General features: G+C 48.0%; 1 protein-coding gene across 3 annotated transcripts; it reads left to right on the top strand.

Annotated features, from left to right (window-relative positions):
• Positions 1-16,180, top strand: REST (RE1 silencing transcription factor). 3 transcript variants are annotated; one of them, XM_061993361.1, is made up of 4 exons: positions 1-83; positions 1,831-2,741; positions 8,161-8,244; positions 10,649-16,180. In XM_061993361.1, exons 2-4 carry the CDS (start codon positions 1,841-1,843, stop codon positions 12,346-12,348), a joined length of 2,685 nt encoding a protein of 894 aa, XP_061849345.1. In that variant the 5' UTR covers positions 1-83; positions 1,831-1,840; the 3' UTR covers positions 12,349-16,180. The 3 variants fall into 3 exon arrangements, with proteins under 3 accessions (XP_061849345.1, XP_061849343.1, XP_061849344.1); XM_061993359.1 differs by lacking the exon at positions 1-83 and adding an exon at positions 505-563; XM_061993360.1 differs by lacking the exon at positions 1-83 and adding an exon at positions 837-919.
• The last annotated feature ends 6,156 nt before the right edge of the window (positions 16,181-22,336 follow it).

Genomic DNA, 22,336 nt, shown 5'->3' with positions numbered 1-22,336 from the left:
CAACGGTAGAACGTGGTGAAGGCGAGGCCGTTTGCAACAGCGCGCTTCGGGTTGGCTGAGCTTCGTCTCCTCCGGAGACAAAGGTGAGCGGGCCGGCAGGGCCGGGCGCGGACAGGCCGCCGGCTGCTGGTTCTGCTCCCGAGGACAAACCTCCTGGGGTGGAGGCCACGGACGCCCCCGCCGGGGAGGCACCGCCCTGCCAGGGCCCCTTCCCCCGACTGACCGACCCTTGAGTGCCTCGTACCGCAGCCGGTGCCGCGGCCCCACCACCCCGCTAACCTCTGTCCACCCGGCGACCCCGCACCAGCTGCCCGCAGCGCTCCGCGCCCCTTCGCGAGCGGCGCCCGGGCCCGGGTCGGGGGCGGGGCGCGCGGCGCCGGTGGGGGCGCGGGGCGGGGCGGGGCGGGGCGGTGCCGCCGCTGCGCGCTGTGTGCTGGAATGCGCGGCGCCTCCCGCCGCGCCGCCGCCGATAGCAGCGCCTCCCCGCCTCGCGCGCGCCCGGCCCCGCGCGCACCGCCCCGCGCCCCGCAGCAGACGCGCGGCCGGGCGGCCCCGCGCCGCCGGTGAGTGCGGCGGGACCGGGGCCCGGGGGAGCGGGGGCGGGAGCGGCGGAGGGCGGCCGAGCCGGGCCGGGCGAGAGGCGCTGTCCAGGGCTGATCTGCGGCCGGCGGGCGGGCGGGGGCGGCCGGGCCCGGCGGGGCGGGACGGGACGGGCCGCGCCGCGCCGCGGGGGGATCAGCACCACGGCTAAGGAGCCGCGGCCGCCGCCTGTGCCGGGCCGGCAGCGGGGACGCGCGCCGGGCCTCGCGCCGCCGGAAGGCGATGCCGCCGCCGGTCGGGCCGGGCCGGGTGCAGACTCAGGCCGCGGGCCCGGGCGGAGGCCCGGAGTGCCACTCGCCCTCCCGACGCTGGTCACCGGGTGAGCGCGGCCGCCGTGACCTTGCCGGTTGAGAGCCGCTTCCCCCACCCGCGCTCCCGCACCGAGGCCGCTGCCCCTGCCCCAGCCCTGCCCTGTTCTGCCTGCCGCGGGAGGGGGGGAGGAGGAAGCCGAGCCCTTGCTTCGCCTCCCGTCGCCGCGGGCCGGCGGCAGGGGGAGCGGTGGGGTGGCCGTGCCCGGCCAGAGCCCCCGGCGACGGCGAGCGGGCCGGGGGCGGCGGCGGGCGATGCGGGGAGGGCCGCTTTTGTGTGGGCAGGCAGAAAATGGCCGCATGCCTGGCAAAGAGGGAGGGCGGGCGGCGGCGGGGGCACGGCTCGGCCCCGCTCACCCGGCCGCCTCCCCTGCTTCACCCGGCGGATGTGCGGCGGGGGAAGGGGGGGGGCGCGACCGGGCCGCTCCCCTTTGTTGGCGGCCTCGGGCTCGGCGGGGTGCGCCGGGCAGCCGGGCGGGGACCCGCGGCGGGGCCCGGCGGCCTCAGCACCCACCCGCGGGCCCCTGCGCCGCCCCCGGTGCCTGACATGGCGGGCCTCGCGCGAGCCGTTGGGCCCGGCGGACCCCGTGGGAGCGGGTAGCACCGCGGCCCGCACCAGGCCCTGCGGGGCCGGTGACATGATGAGGCCCGGCTGTCGGTGCCCCTCCACCAGGCTTCCAGACGGTGGGATCCCACACTACACATCGGGGGGACACACACCTATTCAGGCGAGGAGCGGGACCTCCTCCATCCCCCAGGGGCGGGCCTGGTCCTCGGGCTATGCCTCCCACGGCCCCCAGTGCCTCGGCTAAGGGGTTTAGTTTTGAGGTGATACCTGTAGGACTGCTAGGACACAAGAAAGCAGAGGTGGCTTTTCCAGCTCTCAGGTGCTTACAGGTGTTTGGGTTTTTTCTCCCAACAGAATTACTGCCATGGCAACTCAAGTGCTGGGACAGTCCGGTGGGAACAGCCTCTTTCCTGGCAGTGCTAATATTGCTATGGCATTGTCCAACGATATGTATGACTTACACGACCTTTCTAAGGCTGAGCTGGCAGCTCCTCAGCTTATTATGTTGGCAAATGTGGCCTTGACGGGAGAAGTCAATGGCAACTGCTGCGATTACCTAGTTGGAGAAGAGAGGCAAATGGCGGAACTGACAACGGTGGGGGACAGCAACTTCTCAGACAGCGATGGAGAGGGTATGGAAGATACCCAGACTGCAGAGAGTGACCGCGAGGCGCCAGAAAATGTGGAATTAAACTCTCTTGAAGTTCCTAGTGCAGAAACCCAAGGTGCGGCTGCTTTCCCCCCTCCTAAGACTAACAGTGTGGACAAAGATGTCTCATTGGAAGCACCGAGTACTCCAGAAAGCACAGAGGACAAGTGTAAGAGCTTGAAGAGCAAGCCATTTCGTTGTAAGCCTTGTCAGTACGAGGCAGAGTCAGAAGAGGAGTTTGTGCATCACATCAGGATTCATAGCGCTAAGAAATTTTTTGTGGAAGAAAACGCCGAAAAGCAAACCCAGGTGAAGGAGTCTGATTCTTGCACTGCAGAAGAGGTGGATTTCTCTAAGGGTCCGATCCGTTGCGATCGCTGTGGCTATAACACTAACAGATATGATCACTATCTGGCTCACTTGAAGCACCACAACAAAGCAGGGGAAAATGAGAGAGTCTACAAGTGTACCATATGCACTTATACTACCGTCAGTGAATATCACTGGAAGAAACACCTAAGAAATCATTTTCCCAGGAAAGTGTATACTTGCTCACAATGCTCCTATTTTTCAGACAGGAAGAACAATTATATTCAACATATCCGAACTCACACAGGTAAGTCTTTAATCTCTTTTGATTTAAGTGTGACAAGAGTACTGAAAACCTGTGATGGATGAAGCAAACCCAGAGTCTTCTGTTTGCGGAGTCTAATTCACTCCGACAAAGCTCTACATGCTCTTGTCTCGGTGCTACCAGATTGTAGCCTCATGAAAGTGTGGATTTGGTTTGAGCCTCAGTCTGCAGTCATAGAGGACTAAGCAAATCTCCCAAAGTCGCGAGAGGAGATTAAAAAGCGTCCTGTTTAGAAATTCTAAGCCTGTTTTTTGAGGGCACAGAAATGCCTGTGGTGATTGTCAGGGTCTACGACATGAGAGGCTGATGTACTGTGAAAACAAAACAAACAGGTTGACAAAAGTGCCTAAATCACATTGGTAGTTTTGGAAATGATACCTTCAGTCAGAGCTGAAACTTGACTAAGCTGTAATCACAGAAAAGATTAATTGCTGATACAAAGGACATGCAAAGGACATTGCATACAAAGGACATCTCCTGCATCTACAAAATCAGAATAGGAATTGAGTAGTGAATGAATTTCTCTTAATGTATGGGGAGGGGGCTTCTTTTTTTTCTAAGATCTGCATTACTGCAGTAGCCAGATGTAGATGTACTTCTGTTGGCCTATAATGGGAAGCCCTCGAGGGAGTGTTGGCTTTAGTTTATGTCTTCTCCTAACATCAGTTTTTAATCTCAATAAAAGGTGTGAGGCCCCTTTCTACTCTGGTTTGTACCAAGTGGAATCAGCGGACCTTCAGTGTTGCAGCCATCCTGTAAGCTGAGGCTACAGGTGATTTAGGAAGTACCTTGTTTTTTGTCAGATTGCCTTGCTATCCCCTCACCTGAGCACACCTGAGTCCTGAAGCCCACCCAAACTTGAAGATCGTTGCTAGGAGGGCATGTTGGAGCCCCCGTCACCTCTTTGGGCAATGAGATACAGTTTCTTTGCCTCCTGATCCTTTTTATGCAAACACGAGGACAGTTCAGACCTTTCTTGCAGCTTCTCAGAAGCTTTTCTTGCCACCTAGTCACGGCTTTCTGGGCAGAGGGCAGACTTGCTAACCATATTCTAGTGTGCTGAGCTGACTCGGTTCCCCTTTATTGAAGGCTGTGCCGGCTGAGCAAAACACTGGGGAATTTCTCCTTTGAAGTGATGTTTTGTCACAGCAGTGACGTGAATGGTTTGGAGGCTTCAGTTGTCTGCAGCTGTCTGGAAGGGGAGGGCTGGACTCCGGCAGCCTCGGGGCTGGGCTTGAGCTCAAGTGTGCAGAAGTTTGTGCTGGTCAGCAGCTTTAGTATCTGCTTTGATGCTTTAGCATCTGCTTTGACTGGGCTTGGAGGGTCTGCTGTGATTTTTGGTGTGTTAAAATGTAATGCTTCTCTTAACAATAGCCACTTGTGGTTGTTTAGAGGATGCCATCAGTTTAAAAATCAGTCAGTCCAGTCTAGATATTTTTTTCTCCTAAAGAAGTGAACAAAGATTGTTGTGAGAAGTGTTAGGAAAATGATGTGGTTCATCCCCCAGTTTGTTTTCTTTGTATATGTTGTGGGAGATAACAGGGAAGAGACCAGGTAAAAGTGACAAAGTAATAGGGGAAATACTAAATAAATGATCTGGGGAACTCAGGCCAATGTGTTGCCTATCATTTTTAGAGGCTGCCGGCTTCTCTCATTTAAATGACTTTAAATTCATCCCTGTTGTGTTTGTACATGGTGTTAGGTCCCTGCTCTGATATCTGAAAGCTCTGTTTGAGTTTTAGAGGAACTACTCATGAAATCATGTTTGCTGAGAAAGCACTCTATTGTCACTGCCTTTGACCAATTTACCAGTGATCCATATTTAAAACGAAAAAATCAAGCATGTAAAACTACATAGGATATTGTCCAGTCCCTCTTTTCCCCTTTAAAAATAGTGCTGTAATCAAAAGTTTCTGCTTCTTTGGTTTCCCGTGTTTTTTTCATCATTCTAATTAAGCTGAAATGAGTGCTTACGATTTCAGCATTTTTTAATCCACTCAGGTAGTTGTTTCTTTGCTAGCTCTTAACTAAAAAGTTAAGGATTTCAGCCAGTTGTCACTTGATAAAAATCTTTCTATTATGTTAGTAGACTGATTTAGGAATGTGACTGATCTAGGAATGTGCTTTGTTTCCAGTAAAATTGATTTTGTGGGGGAAAGTGTTAAAGCTAAAGGAAGAGTACTAGAACAATTAATAAGCTACTGGCAGGTATATTTACATACCAGGCTAAAAGTTTCTGCTGGTATTAATGTGTAAATGATTGCATCACAAACAAACCCACAATGCACAAAAATCCCCAAACAAACAAACAACCCCCCAGAAACCCAGAAAAGACACTCACAGATGTTTTATAGTCAAAAGTATTTGCAGACTGTTATCATTACAATGCCGAATTTAACAAAAACTGTCTGAATTATTTCAAAGTATCTTTGTATTATAACTTCATTTAAAACTGAAGAAAAATATTTGTTGGAAAAAAGATTTAGAGGAATATGTATATACTTAATTTTCTTTCTGGTTTATGGGTTCAGAACATTAACAGGAAAGTTGGGATTGTTTCTTTGGTTTCCCAGTTGTTAAGAGGTTAAGTAATTTTAGATAGATACTTTTCTAATTTTTATACTTCACCTGACTTGTTCGGGGGGGGGGGGAAAGATAATTGGATTCTGCTATGTTTGAGCTATCCAGTTTTCTGAAACACTGACTCTGTACAAAGTGCAGTTTCACAGGATCAAATGCTCTGCCGCTAGAGAAAGGCAGTCTCAGTTTTCTCCCCGTACCCTGGGACTGGTTGATTCAGCTCACTAAAATGGCAGTAAAATATGCCTTTCCCTCTCGCCCAGGTCGGTTTTCTGCTGCTTAGCGAACTGAATCGACTCACTAAGGACACACACAAGTGCCAGCACACATGGCCAGGAGCAGGGAAGGGAGCTGCATGCTGGCACCTTGGCTGGTGGAAGGGATACCTGTGCCCTGCATGTTTAGGGACCACAAGAATGCAAGCAGAGGCTGTCTGCTTGTCTGCTGCTTGCATCCGTGTTGGAAAGCAGGTGTCCCATTAGCCCACCGTGTACTGGAGGATACCTTGAAGCTTGTGACACTCCTTGCGTGGCAGGGTGCTACAAATATGGGCAACTTTGGGCAGAGGGGTGGTCTAAGGACCCTGTGGATGTTCAGATGGGAAAGCTACATCTGGGAGAGCCTGTCTGCTGCCCGGGACAGAGTGGCTGGAGATTGCAGGGCTGTCCCTTCCTCTGCGGATGGGGAAGAAAGGACCTCTCCTGTCAGGAACAGATCTACCAGATTTGTAGACATGTTAGACCAAGTTTTGACTTGATTTACCCCGTTAACCATCCACACTGCTGATCTTGGAACTGTGCTACGTGCAAGACAGTACAGCATTGTTCTCAGTTTCTTTCCATTTTACTTGTTAGAAGCAATTCTAGAAAACATAATTGAAAAATCATCTGCTTCAGGCCTATATAAATAAGACATCTGCTTCAGGCAGTCACAGTGTTCAGTGCCTAGCTTTAGGCTGTCCTTTTAAAAAAATTTGGTTGTGATACAGGATCTTTCTTGCTTGCCACTGTTGGAAGCTTGATGGAAGCAGCTTCGTTTCAAGCAGACAGAACTTCTAGTGGCATTAGAAGGGAAGTTTTTGTAGAGAGATGAGCTTGAACAGGCAGACTGGCATCAGTGAACAAGTTTATTTGCATAAAGTTAAGTGCCTGCTTCAGCTTTTGCTGGGCTGGGGCTTATTCTTTAAGTGTCTTGTGGAGAGGGTTTTTTCATGGCGTGTTTGCATATAATGAGCTTGTAAAATTACAATAAAAATCCTTTCGGGAACAGCATCTTATAAAAGAGCCCTCACAACATAGTCAGGCATTTAATTCTCAAGTGGCAGGAACACATTTGAAATTAGTTGCATTCATCATACTTTAAATCTAGTTTTGTTGCTGTGCCCGACAGAAAACACCTGAGAGAAGGCCTGTTCTACATTCCTAACATCCTAGGTGACTTTAAAGAAACAAAGTCACACATAATGGGAAGAAAACATGACAGAATATCCCAGGACCTTTGACCACATATTTTCAGGAGTCATTTAATACCAAAACAATTTTTTTATAACAAAAGGACTACGGCTCCCCTGCACATGACTTAATTTTATTGTGTGTATTGCATCAATCTCCTACCCGTTTTAGCTGGAAAGGGGGGCAGGGGTTATGTTTTTTTGGGTGAGTTTACCTTTAAACTGCTCATTTAATAAAAAACAAGTAGTTTAAATGTGTGATGGGAGAAAGAAATAAAGGATCAGTCTGTGTTGCAAAGACAGACAGTGGAGCCTCACCTCACATACTGACAGATGAAGGTCCTTGCTGCTGAAAGTGAGCAAATAGCCTGCATGTGGGGCTTTTGCTGACGTCCAGGCCTCATGATTTGTAGAGCACGTTGGTTGTATGGTTCAACTGTTCTCTTCAACAATTGCTGTAGTGCAATTCTGACTATGACTGGAGTAAATGGTGTGAGTGAGTAACTTAGTTTTTCTTGACTTCAGTCTCCTCTCCTCTTGGAGATACCCACCTGAGACCGTAGAGGAGACAAGGTTCCCTGGATCTCTCTGCTGTGCTAGCAGATCAGGGCAAACTGGTACTTATCTGGACCTGCCTAACCAATGTTAATTCTAAAACTGCTTGTCTTTAATTTGGGCTTGTCTTCACTTGAAGAGGGTTTTCAAGTATCATTGACTGGATAGTTACACAAGCTAACTGTTCCTTGTGGAGGCCTAATTTATGACGGGTTAATTTCCATTAGTTCTCCAGAAAAAATAACTTGCAGGCAGAGGGATTTGAGTCTTCAGAGTAAATGTTACTGCTGTGCTTGAGTTTTTGCTAGCAGCACAGTTTTCACTAAGCAGGACATCACGCTTTTCCACACTGCAAGCTAATTTTGTGCCGTCAGTAACAATTTGGAAGTAGAGACTCAGTCTCTGTGTGCACTTGTGTTCTGGCAAATGCCATGGTTGCTCCCCATCTTAATCCAAACTGAACACAGTTTTAGGTAAGGTATTTTTGAAAGTTTCTGCATCTGCTGGGTGCTGGGAGAAAATACTGTAGGTGGCTTGAGGCTTCCTAAAGGTAGCTGTCCTCATCACCTTTTGTCTGACCCCAGATGGACATGGGGATGTGCCTCTCGTATTCTGTCCTTTCACTGCCCTCATTCACAAGGCATGACATGTTACAGTGGTCCAGCTTGGGCATACGCTTCTTTCTCCCTGTGTCCCTTTCCTAGAGATAATGTGCCCTCTGATACAGTCTGGGGAATCTGTGACAGTCTCACGTGTACAGCTCTAGTTTGGGAATCCACTGTGTTTCAGTAACTCATTTGCTGTTTGTTTTTGCAGGAGAGCGACCCTATCAGTGTGCTATGTGTCCTTATTCCAGCTCTCAGAAGACCCATTTAACCAGGCACATGCGCACCCACTCAGGTTGGTAAGGGGCGGCAGCAGCAGCACAGCTCGGGAAGAGGGGGTGGTTCACAGGATCACAGCGTGGTTGATGTTGGAGGGGATCTCTGAAGGTCATCTGGTTCAGCCCCCTTCCTCAGGCAGGGCCACCTAGAGCAGCCTGCCCCATCCTGGGTGACATGCCATCTCATTCAGTATGGCCTGAGCTTTAGCTCCTGTTTAACAGGGAAAGTTGTCTTTGCCTGCTCAGGAAATGTTAGGCATCATTAATAAAAGAGATTAACGGGGAAATATGACTTCTACTTTCCCTTTTATTTTCCCAGATGTTACTCTGAGGTTTGTAGGGCTGCTCTAGGAGTCCTAGTAATCTAGTAGCAAATACCAACATTGTGATGATACAGGAGCAGATTCTTGTCTCCTATCTACTGCCATTACTCGGTTCAAATCAATGAATCCAGGAAAACTTTGAGCAGCTGAGAGTCTGCTCTGTGATGTCTGTGACTTTATCTCATCCAGGGGTTCTGAGGGAACCCTTAGCTTTTGTTTAGTGTTACAGTAGGTGTAAAATAGTGTCCGCTTATGGAAAGGAGACACACAGGAGAAGGCAAACTGGGAGGGGTGTTCACAAGTGATGTGGTCTTGTGGCACTAGAAGTCAAATTATCAATTTTCGTGTTTCCCATGGTCGTAAGCTGTGATGTTACAAACATCCAGTCTTTTGAATCTCTTCTGAATGAATTATGTCATTTTTTTGTATGTTGTAACACAAGCACAGTTGTCCTCTATGACCCTCATAGGGAAGTTCAGGTAGATCCAAGCCTGGGCTTTTGGTTTGATGATGTCTGAATTGACAAGGCGTAGGTGAATTTCTGATCCTAGCAAACAGTAGTAATTGAACAGTAATTGTTTGAATTTCAGTAGATGAGGCTTTTGATTGAAACAAGAAGGCAGGCAATTGGAACTGTAATTGAGGGGGAATTTGGACCCATTAAAATATTTAGCTTTAAAATGGCATGGCAGTATTTTGATTTTTTTGTGAATGAAGTATTCTACTTCCAGAAACAAAAATCAGTTTTGGACAAGCCTCTGGTCTAAATCCAGATTTGCAAATGGTTTGGTCGATGCTGAGCGTGGAAACCATTTCATGAACATCTGACTCTCTCCTTATCTTTGCAAGGAAGTCTCAAATCCGAAGGAGACAAGGAGTGGGATCTGCCCTTGGCCCTTGACCCAAAGGTCTGGGAAGGAGGGTGTGAGCTGTGCTGACAGGAGTGCACAAGGGACTCTTGCTATCAGGAGCATTTTATTAATAGCTCTCACAACTTCTGTTGCATGTCGTGCTGCATTGCCCAGGCAGCTCAGCCACTTCTGCAGCAATTTCCGGACTCCTACAGTTCACAGGTTGACCTTTTAAGGCAAAGTGGTGATGGAGCTTTCTTCATATGTCAGTGAACAACAGGGATTTAGAGCCTGTATTCACAGCTGTATTCTTAGCTGCCTTGGTGCATGTCCTTTCCTGATGTGCAACAAAAGCCCTGGATTTCGTAGAGGAGATGCACACAAACTCTTCACATAAAACCTTTGTGCTACCCTGTTGCAGCTACCTCTAAGCACTGCGCAGTTGGACCAGCTTGTTCACGTTTATGTGAGAGAGGCTGTTCTTGTCCTCACTCAGTGTAACGTGGAGCTGGTCCTTGACATGCAAGCGATTAAGGTCCGTACTTGTGAGGAGGATGAGCAGTGACGCACATCAAGCTTAAACTTGTGGAGAATGTTGTCAGGAAGTGGTAGCTTTGGTCTGCATCTGGTTGGCTTGCCCAGAGTAGCTTGCAGCCAGCATGTCATGTTTTTGAGACACCAAGAGACGGAACTGAGTTTTCAGGGGTAAAGATCACCTGAGCAGTGTGCCCCTTTTCACATGCTTAGGGTTTTGCTGGCTTCTTTTCCCTCATTTCCTTTTCAATGCAAGCATGAAATAATCTAAATCTGTAAAGCTGGACTTTTTTTGAAACGTTTGTGTGAAACTGCTATTCATCAAATGTTACATTTCCATTTTTCTACAATGCATTCAATGGACCAGTTGGGTATGGATTCCATTTGCTAATATTACTGTAGAGAGATCTCAGCCGGTATGTATGCATAGCCAGAACCTGTGACGTTGTTACTGCTTGTTTGGTTTTGGATCCCCTTCCTCCCAACCCTCACCCCTTCTCTCTTTTTTGTATTTTGTTCTCGGTGTCTTGTGAATGTGTTTGTGACTCGTGGATTCCTTATGTTGACTTCACTTAATTTTAAAGGCGCATGGATAATTTTTTTTCTTTCTTTTTGAGTTTGATATTTCTGTATCTGTATTAGAGGGAAGCGCTTGCTCCCCTACGCCCGTGCTTAATAATCACCATCCTTCCCTTCCGCCCTTCCTTCCTTAGGTGAGAAGCCATTCAAATGTGATCAGTGCAGCTACGTGGCCTCGAACCAGCACGAAGTAACTCGTCACGCACGGCAGGTTCACAACGGGCCGAAGCCTTTGACTTGCCCGCACTGTGACTACAAAACGGCCGACCGCAGCAATTTCAAAAAGCACGTGGAGCTCCACGTCAACCCGCGCCAGTTCCTCTGCCCGGTGTGTGACTATGCGGCGTCCAAGAAGTGCAACCTGCAGTATCACATCAAATCCAGGCACCCCGATTGTTCCGACATCACCATGGATGTCTCAAAGGTGAAGCTACGGACTAAAAAGAGCGAAGCTGACTTCTCCGAGAGCGTTAGCGACAAAGCGGAGAAGGAGCAAACGAAAGGGGATTCAGCTGCAAAGAAAGCAGAGAAAATCGTGAAAGTGGAGAAAAAAGATAACTTGGCAAAGGAAAAGAAGCCTGCAAACAGCGTTTCTCCAGGCCAGGTGACAACCAGAAGTCGGAAATCGGCTTCAGAAAACAAGGATGTGGATATTAAAACTGAGAAAAATACTGAGAAAACATGTAAACCAAAGAAGATCAAAAGAAAGGCAGAGCCTGAAGAAACTTCCTCAAAGCAAGAGCCTGCAAATGACGCCTCAGCAGTAACAAAAAAGAAAAAGAAGGTGGAAGCTAAACCCAGAGACCACCAGGAGGCTCAAAAAAGTGATGCTGTCCCGGAGGAGGAGGAGCCTAAAAAGCAAAATTCTTGCCTCAAGAAGAACAGAAAAAAGAAAGCTCTGAAAAATAAGCACAGTAAGAAAACTAGTAAGCCTGACCAGGAGAAGACCGAGGCTGAGGACATGGCAGACGACTGTCATACGGCAGCGGGTGATGGATGTGTGACGCCTGGCACTGCCGACAGCGGCCAGAAGGAGCAAGATCCTGCTGACGCAGCAGTTCTGAGCAGCTGCGGGGGTCGTGCTCTCAAGGGGGAGAGCACTGACCCCGAAGGCAGTTGTGTGCAAGACCCAGGGCAGCTTTGTCCACCAGCTCAGAGTGCAAATGAGGGAGCTGAGGTAGAGGACCAAGAAATGCCTGCTGCAGCAGGAGAGAGCAAAGACACTCTCAGTGAAAAAGAGGAGAGAAAGGAGGACAGGGAAGACGCTGCCTCTGAGGAATCTTCCCCAACAGCATCTTCAGAAAAAAGCTCGGATGTGCCCATGGAGGTGGTACCAGATCTGGTGCCCGAGAAGGAGCCAGAGGAAACTTTCATGGCAGAAACTGTGAGTGACTCGGACCCAACAGATCTGCCTGAGACGTGCCTGCCAGTGACACAGCCGACGGGAGATGCCGCCCTGGCACCTGGGCCCCCGGAAGGGTGTTCACAGAGCCCTAAAGTCCCTCTGGCCTTATCCTCTCCGGATAACACGGCAGGGAGTGAACCTCAGGAGATGGATGAGGACGAGGGCATCCACAGCCACGAAGGCAGCGACATAAGTGACAACATATCAGAAGGAAGCGATGACTCGGGGTTAAACGGTGCACGCTCCGTACGAGAGGAAACAAATCCAAAGATGTCCCAGGGAGCCACAGACACCACAGCGGTCAGGGAGAACTATGTGTGCATCTTCTGCGACCGCTCATTTAAAAACGAAGGGGAGTACAGCAAGCACCTCAATCGCCACTTAGTCAATGTGTATTATCTTGAGAAGGCAACAAAAGGGCAGGAGTAGAAAGAGCTGTGGTTTGGGAGAATCTTCTTTTTGTAATATCTTATACAGCTTATGTACAGATACTGTAGATTTTTAAATTTTTTTTTGTTAAGCATGGTTTGCTTTAGTGTCTGCATTGGTTTGGTTTTTGGTTTAGGGTTTTTGTTTTTAAAGTTGAAAATATTTTTGACAAGTTTTTGTGTAATGGTGAACTCGTTATGTATTGGATCTCTTCAGCAGAGAAGGCAGGTAGGGGGTGTGAGGCTGTGTCCTGTAAAGTCAGTGTAAGCTTCTAGTCTATTAGCTTATGCAATTCATTTATAAATTGAGTTTTAGGAACAAGACTATAGGTAACAATACACAAGTTGGATAATTTAGAGCCATTTGCAGTAGTTGCTTTTTGTTCTAGCAGCCAACTCCTTCTCTCGCTTTCCTCTTCCCTTCCCCTCTTTTTTCTTTTTTAGTTCTTCTCTGTTTGTCTTGATGTTCAAAGTGTTAAACTACTTGATGGTTTTTCTACCAGGAAAATAGCTTCTATTACATAAAGAGCACTTTGTAAAAGAAATCAAAAGTTGGCTAGTGATGAACATAACTGTTTAAGATAATTGTAATTGTGAACGTACATTTCAGATCCCCTAAGCGTGAATGGTGAGCCAAAATTTGGGAGTAGTCCTTCCAACTTTTGATTGGAGAACCTCTGTCTTGATTAATATCTTAATGACTGTGATATGTAATTGGCTTTGTTGTGGGGGAGCAAGTTTGTTATTCTTAATTTCTGCTTTTTTTTTTTTTTAATTATTGTGCTTTAAGGGCTTAAAATATTGCACATTGGTTTTGATTTTTACCTATGCAGTTTAATCCTTTAGGAATAGCGCTTGTGCAGTACATGTACACTTTATATATGCATGTTTGGTTTTGTTTGTGTAAGGGTTTTTTTTGATTTGGAAACGTTCAGATTCGTTGCTTACCATAGGACAGTTTTCTGTGATGCTCCTTACTGCAGATTTTTCTTATTTCCCTGCGGTATCAGTGGTCATGCCTGAAGTTGCTGGAGTTGTGAACTGCTTGGCTATAGATTTTGGACTGGCTTTAAAGTGGTATAGTTCTTGAGCAAAAAGAGACCGATGCAATTTCAAAACACTATTTTTATAGGATTTGTTTTGTAGTGGAAATGCCACATCAGGTATTTTGGATACATGTACAGAGTAACAAATTCTAATTTATAATGTGGGATCACCAGGCAGCAAAATCTGTGCGCTCGGTGGAAATGGTCTGCAGATTCTGCCAAGTCCAGGGGATTTCCTTTTTTTCCCCCCTGCTTTCATTTCTGTGGTGGACAATGGTCAAACTTTGGGACCTTAACAAAAAATAAAATAGTGGCAGCGATATAAATACGATTCATCAACATTTTAACATCACACACACACCAAAAAAACCCACCCCAAAATAAAGATAAATCAACTGGTAAGCAACAAACCTGGCATTAAAAACTGTAGGAATTCCTGCTCCTTATTCATTCAAGTTGCATTTCATATCTCTCTGCTACCATGCAGAGAGAAACACGTACCTGATCAGATTGGCATCTCAGGGCTACATGCCGTACCGGGAGCTTTTCCTTGTGGACAGATGTCATTTCTGACACACACAAACACAAGAGAGGCTGTGTGCTTACAGCTTGGAGTCGACCAGTGGCACAATGTGACCAAACTCCAAACCAGGAGGGAAAAAGCTAGACCTTCGGGTGCCATCCGTGCGCTCTCCCGATTGTCATTAGCCGCCTTTCCAGGGAAAGCATTTTGGGGCAGCTTCTCTGGTTGGTAACTCCAAAGAAGCAAAGGTGGAGGCAGGTGTTACTTGTAGAGTGTCACTGAGGAGCTGAGACAGTATTTGTCAGAGCACTTTATGGCAAGTACTCTCAGTGTATGCTCTGGAATAAACCCTGCTCTTCTCCACGTGCCTTCACAGCATCTTCCTCTCCAAATAAACCCACTGCCTTGAATGAGTAGAGAGCAACAGTGCTACATTGCTTCTGCTTTTGGGAGAGATTGGTAATTGGAGGCCAAAGATTTGAGAGGGAAGGCATCCCTCCTGGCAGAAATAGATTGTATAATGTATAGTGAGTTTTTGTTTGCTTAGATAGTGTTGAATCCTTACCTTGGCTGCGACAATCATTGTCAACTGAAGATCAAGTTGCAACTATATTTATATTAAACATTAAGAAAATAAACTTAGTTGGATTGTTTTCCTAAATGAGTTGTAATAGTCTTAGATGTATTTTTTTTTTCCTTCATAATAGTGTTTCCTTTATATATCAATGTTGCCACCATTGTGAGCGATGTGAGCAGGCGCTGGGAATTCCAGTACTGTGTAGAGGTTTTATAGCTCCTTTCATATCCTTGCAAAGAGCCTTTGCCATCTTGTGAGAGACTTCAAGGACTCGATCTGTGTTCAAATAAACTTGTGGACTGGCCAGATCATTTTTCTGGTTTGTTTTTAAAAGGAAATGGTGGTGTCTGACCTGACTTGAAATCTCTGTCTCTGCGATAAAAACAAAGATGTGGTTCTCCGAGATACTCTGCTGCACATTTCTGTGAAGAGGTCAAGGTTTCAATGCTCCATCTGACAAGAGCTCTTTGAAGACAACAGTCAGCTCCTGTTCAGCACTGTTTCTTACCACAAGATTAGAAACTGAAAATAAGTTATTAACGGATTAAGAAGAACAAAAGTTGGTTCTATCTGAGACCCGTCAACAATGTCCTGAAATCCCCCATGTTGATGCAGAACTGCGTTTGAATTCTCTGCTCGGTTAAGGCCGAGGTTTTGGGAGTATGTTATGGTAAAGCAGCAAGGATGTGATATGGTTATGTGTACCTAAAATGTTAGACATTGCTAATATTAAGTATTTGAGGGGAGGTGCAGGTCAGGTGACCCACTGTATGTGGTGGCCTTTCATCGCTGTATCTCACTTTAAATGATTCCCTTTTTTGTGTCTTTTTTTCAATATTGTTAAGTTATTTTGTGTTGTTTTTGCCAGTGCATTTTTGTGTTTCTTGGCAATAGTACCTGTACGAGTGTTCAGCCTCCAATCTGTGGTTGGAAGGATTAGCACACCGATACCCCTACACTGCCAGCCCTCAGCTGAGCAACGTGGTGGTTTTGGCTTTTGCCGTATCAATCTCTACACTCAAAGCAACGGCCCTGAGAAGTGGTCTAGAAGTGGTGGGTAGCTAGGCATTAATAATCCCTGCTGTTATAATTGCTATTTCTGGATTTTGATGATCTAGGCTGGAACTTTACCTATTGGAAGAAGAGGAATGTTTAACAACTGACAGGCCAGTTGAGATATGGTAATGTCATTGGTTTCAACAGATTTAGTGTAGCTGAAAGGTATTGAATTCAAGAGTTTTCTTGAATGTCAGTTGTGTAGATAAGTGGTGTGCATACAATAGTAACAGAATCCAAACAGCTAATGGAATTGTTTAATTTTGTACATATGTTTTCCCCCTCTAAAATTACACTAGCTAACAAACTTTTGTAAGCTGGCATGGGAACGTGTTTCTGATGTTTAGTTGCACCATGTTTGATGCTTTTACAGTGCAATACTTGTATTCATTGAATTAAACCAAAGGTAATTTTTTTTTCATGCTCTCTCTACTGTAGTGCATGACGGTCTTTTCTACGTTTGTAATAGATGTAAAACAAGCCAGATCATACATCCTGTTTTTACCTAAAACATGTATAAGAAGTCTTTTGTTCAAAATGTAGTATAAAGTTAAACTAAATTGCATTATATTAACCCTTACAAGTGTATTTTCCTGACCATAGTTATGATTAAATAAACTTTATTAAGGAACCTGGCGCTTCTATCTCCCACTTATTAATGTCCTTGGAAGCTCTTTGTAACTAAAGGCAGGAGCAGCACAAGCACCATTGACTCTTCAAGACTTCAAGCCAGCGTGGTCTGAGGGAGCCTGGATGTGGATGCTGTCTGTATGTAGCCACAGACTTGGCTGATGACAGGGACAACGCCTCCAGAAATCAGGCTTTTTGTCCTGTTTCAACATACTGTATTTGTTTCCCTGGCTGCTTCAGCCAGGGCAGGCCCCAAGGTGGGAGCCACATACGGCTGAGGTTCAGACTTCAGGCTGGACTTGTTCATGACTTGACAAGACAGGCCTGATAGGCACAAAAGACATATTCCCTGCCACATGAAAAGAAATGCAACTTGATGCAAGCTGCTGAGTTTCAGAGGTAATGCAGGTGGCAGTTCCTCCTGTGCGGGTACTGAAAATGTCTTGAGAGCTGTGGAGCCCAGTATAGCCTGCAAGGGTGACTTTTTGTCTCTTTGCCAGTGTAGCCTTTTTGGAAAACCATAGCTGGAGTAGCCCAGGATGTTAACCTGCATTCTAGGGCTTGGTCATTCTTACCTCCTACTAAGGCATAACCATTCCTGTTTGCCAAGGGATCAAGGCTGTGTTCAATGAACTTGTGGGGATGGTTGTATATGCAGCTGCTTGCAGGTTTGAACAACTTGTGACGCTCCTAAAAGCATAAGTGACCTTTTGTCTTCTCTGATTAAATGTTTTCTCATAAGCAATGCTCCCCTGAGTCAGTCTGTTAATGGGAATTTGGGTCTCTGAGGCATGCAGTTAGGAGTCAGGCAGCAAAGAGCAGCGTGCACGGCTACCACAGCACACAAATGAGAGGGCTGCAGGGTGGCAGGGCTGGCAGTAGCAGTGCCTGGGTGCAGGACAGGCTTTGGTTTGCTCCCTTTGAGCTCAGATAGTGTGTGGGCAGCGTATGGTACAGCCGGTGTAAGGCAGGGAACAGGAGCCGTACCTGAGCCTGCCCACGGACTGTGGGGAAGATGCTCTGAGAGCATGGCATAGAGGGGGCAGGGGCTGGGTACTTGTGTGCCCCTTTGCCTGTGCTGTCCATTACTGATTTCAAACTGGATGGATAGAGGAGGGCCTGCCCTTTGTACCGCCAGCTGGGGCTCTCCCCCAGCCCCGGGAAGGTGTTCTGGAACAAGTGAGCTGAAAGGAGAACACAAGTGGGTTGGCAACATGAGAAACCATTTTCCCTTAGATCTGCACTCAGGTCATCCTTATCTTTGACTAGCTTCTCACATCTTGGCAGAAAACCTGCTGTTTTGCTTTTTCCCAATAGACAAATGGGATACAACCTGCTAGACTGAAAACACACTTAGAGGCTACTTTATGCCAAGTTGGGGTTTGGTTTTTTTAACAAATTGGGTAGCAGAACATAAGCTCATTTCTTAATTCAGCTGCTTTATTTGGGCTTTGCTGGTCCTCTGAAGGAGGCAAAATGATAGGTTCCTGATTTTGGTTTGGTGGCTGGTTTTTGTTTCTTTGTGTTTAGAGCTTAGCCATGCTGACACAAAGTAGATTTACCCTGTTCATATACAGCATAACCCATACACGGGCAAATTCACCCCTTGGCCAGATTGTATTTTTAAGCTTGGTAAACTCTGTCCCCTGCATCTCCCTTCTTTGCTGGAAGCCCCAGGCCTGCAGCAAGGCAATGCTGTGGCAGTGCTCTGACAGTGCTCTGACACTCAGCCTCAAGCCAGGCCACAAAACCTGTCCCTTGTTCACAGGGTGATCAGAGAAGCCATTCTTGCTCTCCTTGAGCCCTGTATAGGTCAGAGCATCAAACTAATGTTATCTGCAGCAAAGGCCATGCTGGAGACAGGAGGACGGATGAGGTTTGTGACTGGGTTTCTCTCCTCTTTCTTGATTCAATGCTGCCTGGTGAGGCTGAACTGGGGACCTGAGGCAGAGAATAACTCAAAGATGGGGCCACAGAGACACCATAGTACACAATATATGACCTGGGACATCATTACTACCAACTCATGCTCAACAGCAGCTAGTCAAGAATACCCCCTGGTGCTGCAGGCCACTGGTAGCTGAGACCCACAGAGACAACTCTCCTCTGCCACCAGAGGAACTACCAGGATGGGTCAATGCACTGTCAGGGCATGAACTCACCATTAGGTTTCAGCTCCAGCACCAATCATGTTGGGTGACCCTGAGCAATTTACGAGACCAGTGAAGAGAGTTGCTGGTGAAGCGAGTTTATGAGCAATTGCCAGCTGTGAATCACAGGAAAATTGGCAGGAAGCAGATGCTCGAAACTTCTGGTCTGTTAGGCGCCCAGCCAAGGGCACCTCTCCCCACACTGTAAGCTGTTTCAGGAGTGTTCACAGCAGGCAACAATTCAAACTCTATATGGGACTTTTTGCCATGAAAAGCAGTAGCTATTTTCCTAGGCTGGGAGTCCCTTGCTGTGAGCACCTCTGGCTGAAAAGGGAGTAGCCACTGGGCCAGTGAAAGGAAGCTGCTTTTTTGGGGGCAGGATAGGGGAGTGAGCTGGCAGGACATGGGATGTGTGCCAAAGCAAACCAAGCCATGGGCTCTCAGTCTCAGAGTACCCTCAGCCAAGAACATGAGAATTCCAGGTGCTACAGCCCCCCTTGCCAGTTCAAAGGCACTGCCAGCCAGCTTTGGCTCTTATCTATTCAAGCCTGTCCTTCCGTAGGATTTTACCTGTACTTTAACTACCCAAACCAAAGCTGTGACCCTTTCTCTTTTTTTTGTGCAGTTCTCCAGCAAACTGAGCAGTTCTGCTGAATACAGCCTTTTGGATCAGCTATAAATGATTGCACCCTGCTAGAGTACACGGGGACACCCATGAAGAGGACACCTTCCCTGGGGGCTGGACTTTCCCAACTTTTTCATGCCTCAGTTTTGCAGAGATGCAAAACATCTTTGCTTTTGGCTTGTGTCCTAGATGAAATTGGCAGTTTTCCACAGGCAGGGTAAAAATTGTCTTACCTTTCATACTGTCTGGCACAAACCCTCCCTTAGAGAAGCATTTCCAAGCAAGTCTTCAGCTCCAGTGTCATTCAGCCCTGGGAGCTCATAAAATGCATGTCTATGCTTTCATTGAGGCACTAATTGCTTCCACATTACAACCTCCTGCATGCCGAGGTTTAGCATGTCTCTTCATTCAGTTGTCCTGGGTACATCTCTGGCAATCCCTGAGCACACATGCAGCCCACATGTCCTTGTAGAATAGTTTTGTTGGGTTTTTTTTCCCCCAAAACCAGGGGAATGTTAAACCAGCTACTTGCCTTGGCTGCAATTCCTCCTGCCCAGTCCCCTGCTGAAGACCACTGCTGTCACAGAGGCAGTTCCTCCAGTTAGTCTTTCCACATGTAGAGCTGTTTGCCTTTCATAGTGTGCCTTTCCCAGACATACAGCAGCAGAGGCATGTTGGGGGGATGCCTGCTTTGGATTTGTCAAGCTAGTTTGAAGGACCTGCAGCCAGCCCCTTTTCCTGCCTCCCAGTGTAGCTGAGCATGCTGTGCCTTTTTCCATGCCTGCTTTCTTGGAACTGCTCTGTATAACCCTCTCAAACGAGGAGATGCAAGTGTCTGCTTTTGTAGTGGTTTTGCCTGGGCTAGGGTTTTTTTTGGTAGCAGTGGGTGCTACAGGAGTGGTTTATTTAAACAAAAAGAGTTGCCAGAAGCTTCCCATGTAGCTCATAGGGTTAGGGCCAGTTAATTCTAAGTGGACCCTGCACCTGACCCAGGCCTGGCCAATTAGTGATGGAGGTAACGCCTCTGTGAATAACATATTTGAGGAGAAGAGGTTATTGGGCAGTTGCTAAACTGCAGCAGCAAAAGGGAGTGAGAAGGTGAAAACATCTCCACAGACACCAAGGTCAGTGGAGAAGGTTGGGGAGGAGGGTGCTTAGGCACTGAAAAGGCTCCCCTGTGATATGTGGGGAGGACCATGGTGAAGCAAGTTGCTCCCCTGCAGTCCATGGAGGCCACTGGGAGGAACTTGCAGCCTGTGGAGGAACGCACACCAGAGTGGGTGGATGCTTGAAGGAAGCTGTGACTCTGTAAGAAGTTAATCCAGGAGCAAGTTCCTGGCAGGACCTGGGAGTCCGTGGAGGAGATGCCCAAGCCAGAGCAGGTTTGCTGTACGGACTTGTGACCCCATGAGGGACCCAGGCTGGAGCAGTCTGTCCCTGAAGGACTGTTCTCCTGGTGGATGACCCACGCTGGGGCAGTGTGTGAGGAGCTGCCCCCGTGAGAGGCCCCATGCTGGAGAAATTTGTGAGGAGCTGCAGCCCATGGGAAGGACCCACGCTGGAGAAGTTCCTGAGGGACTGTCACCCGTGGGAGGGACCCCACACTGTAGCAGTGGGAAGTGTGATGAGGCCTCCTTGAGAACAAGCAGCGGCAAAGTCCATCTGTAATGAATTGACGACAACCCCTATTCCCCACCCCCTGCACTGCTGGGGAGGAGGAAAGGGAGTCTCTGGAAGAGGAGGGGTGGGGGGAGGTATTTTTAAGACAGTTTTATCATCTCCCTGCTCTTGTTTCTTTAATCAATCCTTTTTCTCCCTGAGTTGAGTCTGTTTTGCCCGTGACGCTAACTGCTGAGTGATCTCTCCATCCTTATCTCAACTCACAAGCCGTTTGTTATATTTCTCTCTCTCTCCTGTCCAGTTTAGGAGGGGGAGTGATTTTATGACTGGGTGGACACCAGGCTAAACCACCACAGCTTTCCACTGTTTCCTCCCACCCCCTGTGTTAAATCAAGGCAGGTTCTCCTCAAGGCACAGTGTGCTGTATATCTGTTTGATGGGTAAGTGAAAACTGATGCCTGTGGTTAGCTCTGGCTGGAAATGTGATTGTAGGCAGTGAGGTGGGGCTGCGGCCGTGTTTCTGTGGCCTGGCCCTGTTGAGCTCTGTAAACGAGGCTGCAGTTGCAGAGGCATCATTAAGCATCATTCAAATTAGAACAACTTCTCCAGCTCAGGCTGCAGACTCATCTAATGGTATACACAAACAGTTGGGGGAAGAGGGGTCCAAATAATGTGCTTTGGGGCTACTCCTGGGCCCATCAGTCCCCATTAAAAGCCCATTTGCACAAGCCTAGAGTTGCACAGGCCCACAGTAGCAGAGAGAAAGCCAACTGAAGGAGTCCTAAGACTTGAACACCCTGTCTGGGCCCCTTTCAGACCTGTATTTGCAGAGCCATCAGACCCTCTGTTCAGGAGCAAAAGCCATCACCAGAAATCTTTGTCTTGGGGGAGGGAATCTCATTATTGTATTTAAGTGGCTGAAGAGAGGGTGTAAAGAGGACAGATGCAGGCTCTTTCAGTGGGGTGAGGGGATAAAGAGCGCTAGTTCTGTGTAAACAGGTGGCTAGTCCTGTCTGGCCATGCTCTGCACCTCATCACCACCATCTGTCCTACATCCTTATTAAACTAAATTCTAACTGTCCTGGGCAAGGGCTTTGCATTCCATGTCCCTGTGTGCATGTGGGAATGTGAGGGCAGCACCTGGAGTGAGACCGTGGGTTGGAGAAGCTGTGTCCAGGGTGCAGCAACTGACAATGAAGCTGTGCTAGCTGGAGAACAGGCAAGATGGCCTGTGAGGAAAGAGGTGTTAGAGGTCTCTAAGGGCCAGCTCAAGTTGTAAGACCACCTGGACAGCCCTAGGAAAGCATAATGCTCTGGCAGCAGGAGAGTCCTGGCCAGCTGCATATCTTTGAGAAAGACTCCATACCAGGAACTAGCCAGGTTACAGCCTCAGGGCCTCTCATCTCCAGTTGCCACCAATTTGGAAGGTGGGGCCAGTGTCTGCTCCAGCACTGCGGGGATCCCCAGCATGTGTCTGTGTGCACACAGGCCCTTGCTGCTGTCTATGTCTGCACAAAGTACTGCGTGTCTGTCCATGATGTGTGTAGCTGGGTGCATATGCATGGGATGTGTACCTGTTCTCTGGGGACATAACTCAGCCTCACTTGCGGCAGGATGGAGCTGCAGAAGCCTCAGCTCTCAGGCTTGGCATGATCCACTTCCCTCTAACATGACTTCCTGCTGTGGCTTCCATGTAGTTAGCAGGATGCTTATGGCCGCATGAGAGCGCTTCGCCAGCCCTTTGAGCAGGATACAAAGCAAA

The sequence above is a fragment of the Colius striatus genome, chromosome 3 (assembly GCF_028858725.1).
Source record: "Colius striatus isolate bColStr4 chromosome 3, bColStr4.1.hap1, whole genome shotgun sequence".
NCBI lineage: Eukaryota > Metazoa > Chordata > Aves > Coliiformes > Coliidae > Colius > Colius striatus.
Note: the sequence above shows the minus strand (reverse complement) of the source record. Positions and strands in the feature narration are given on the sequence as shown.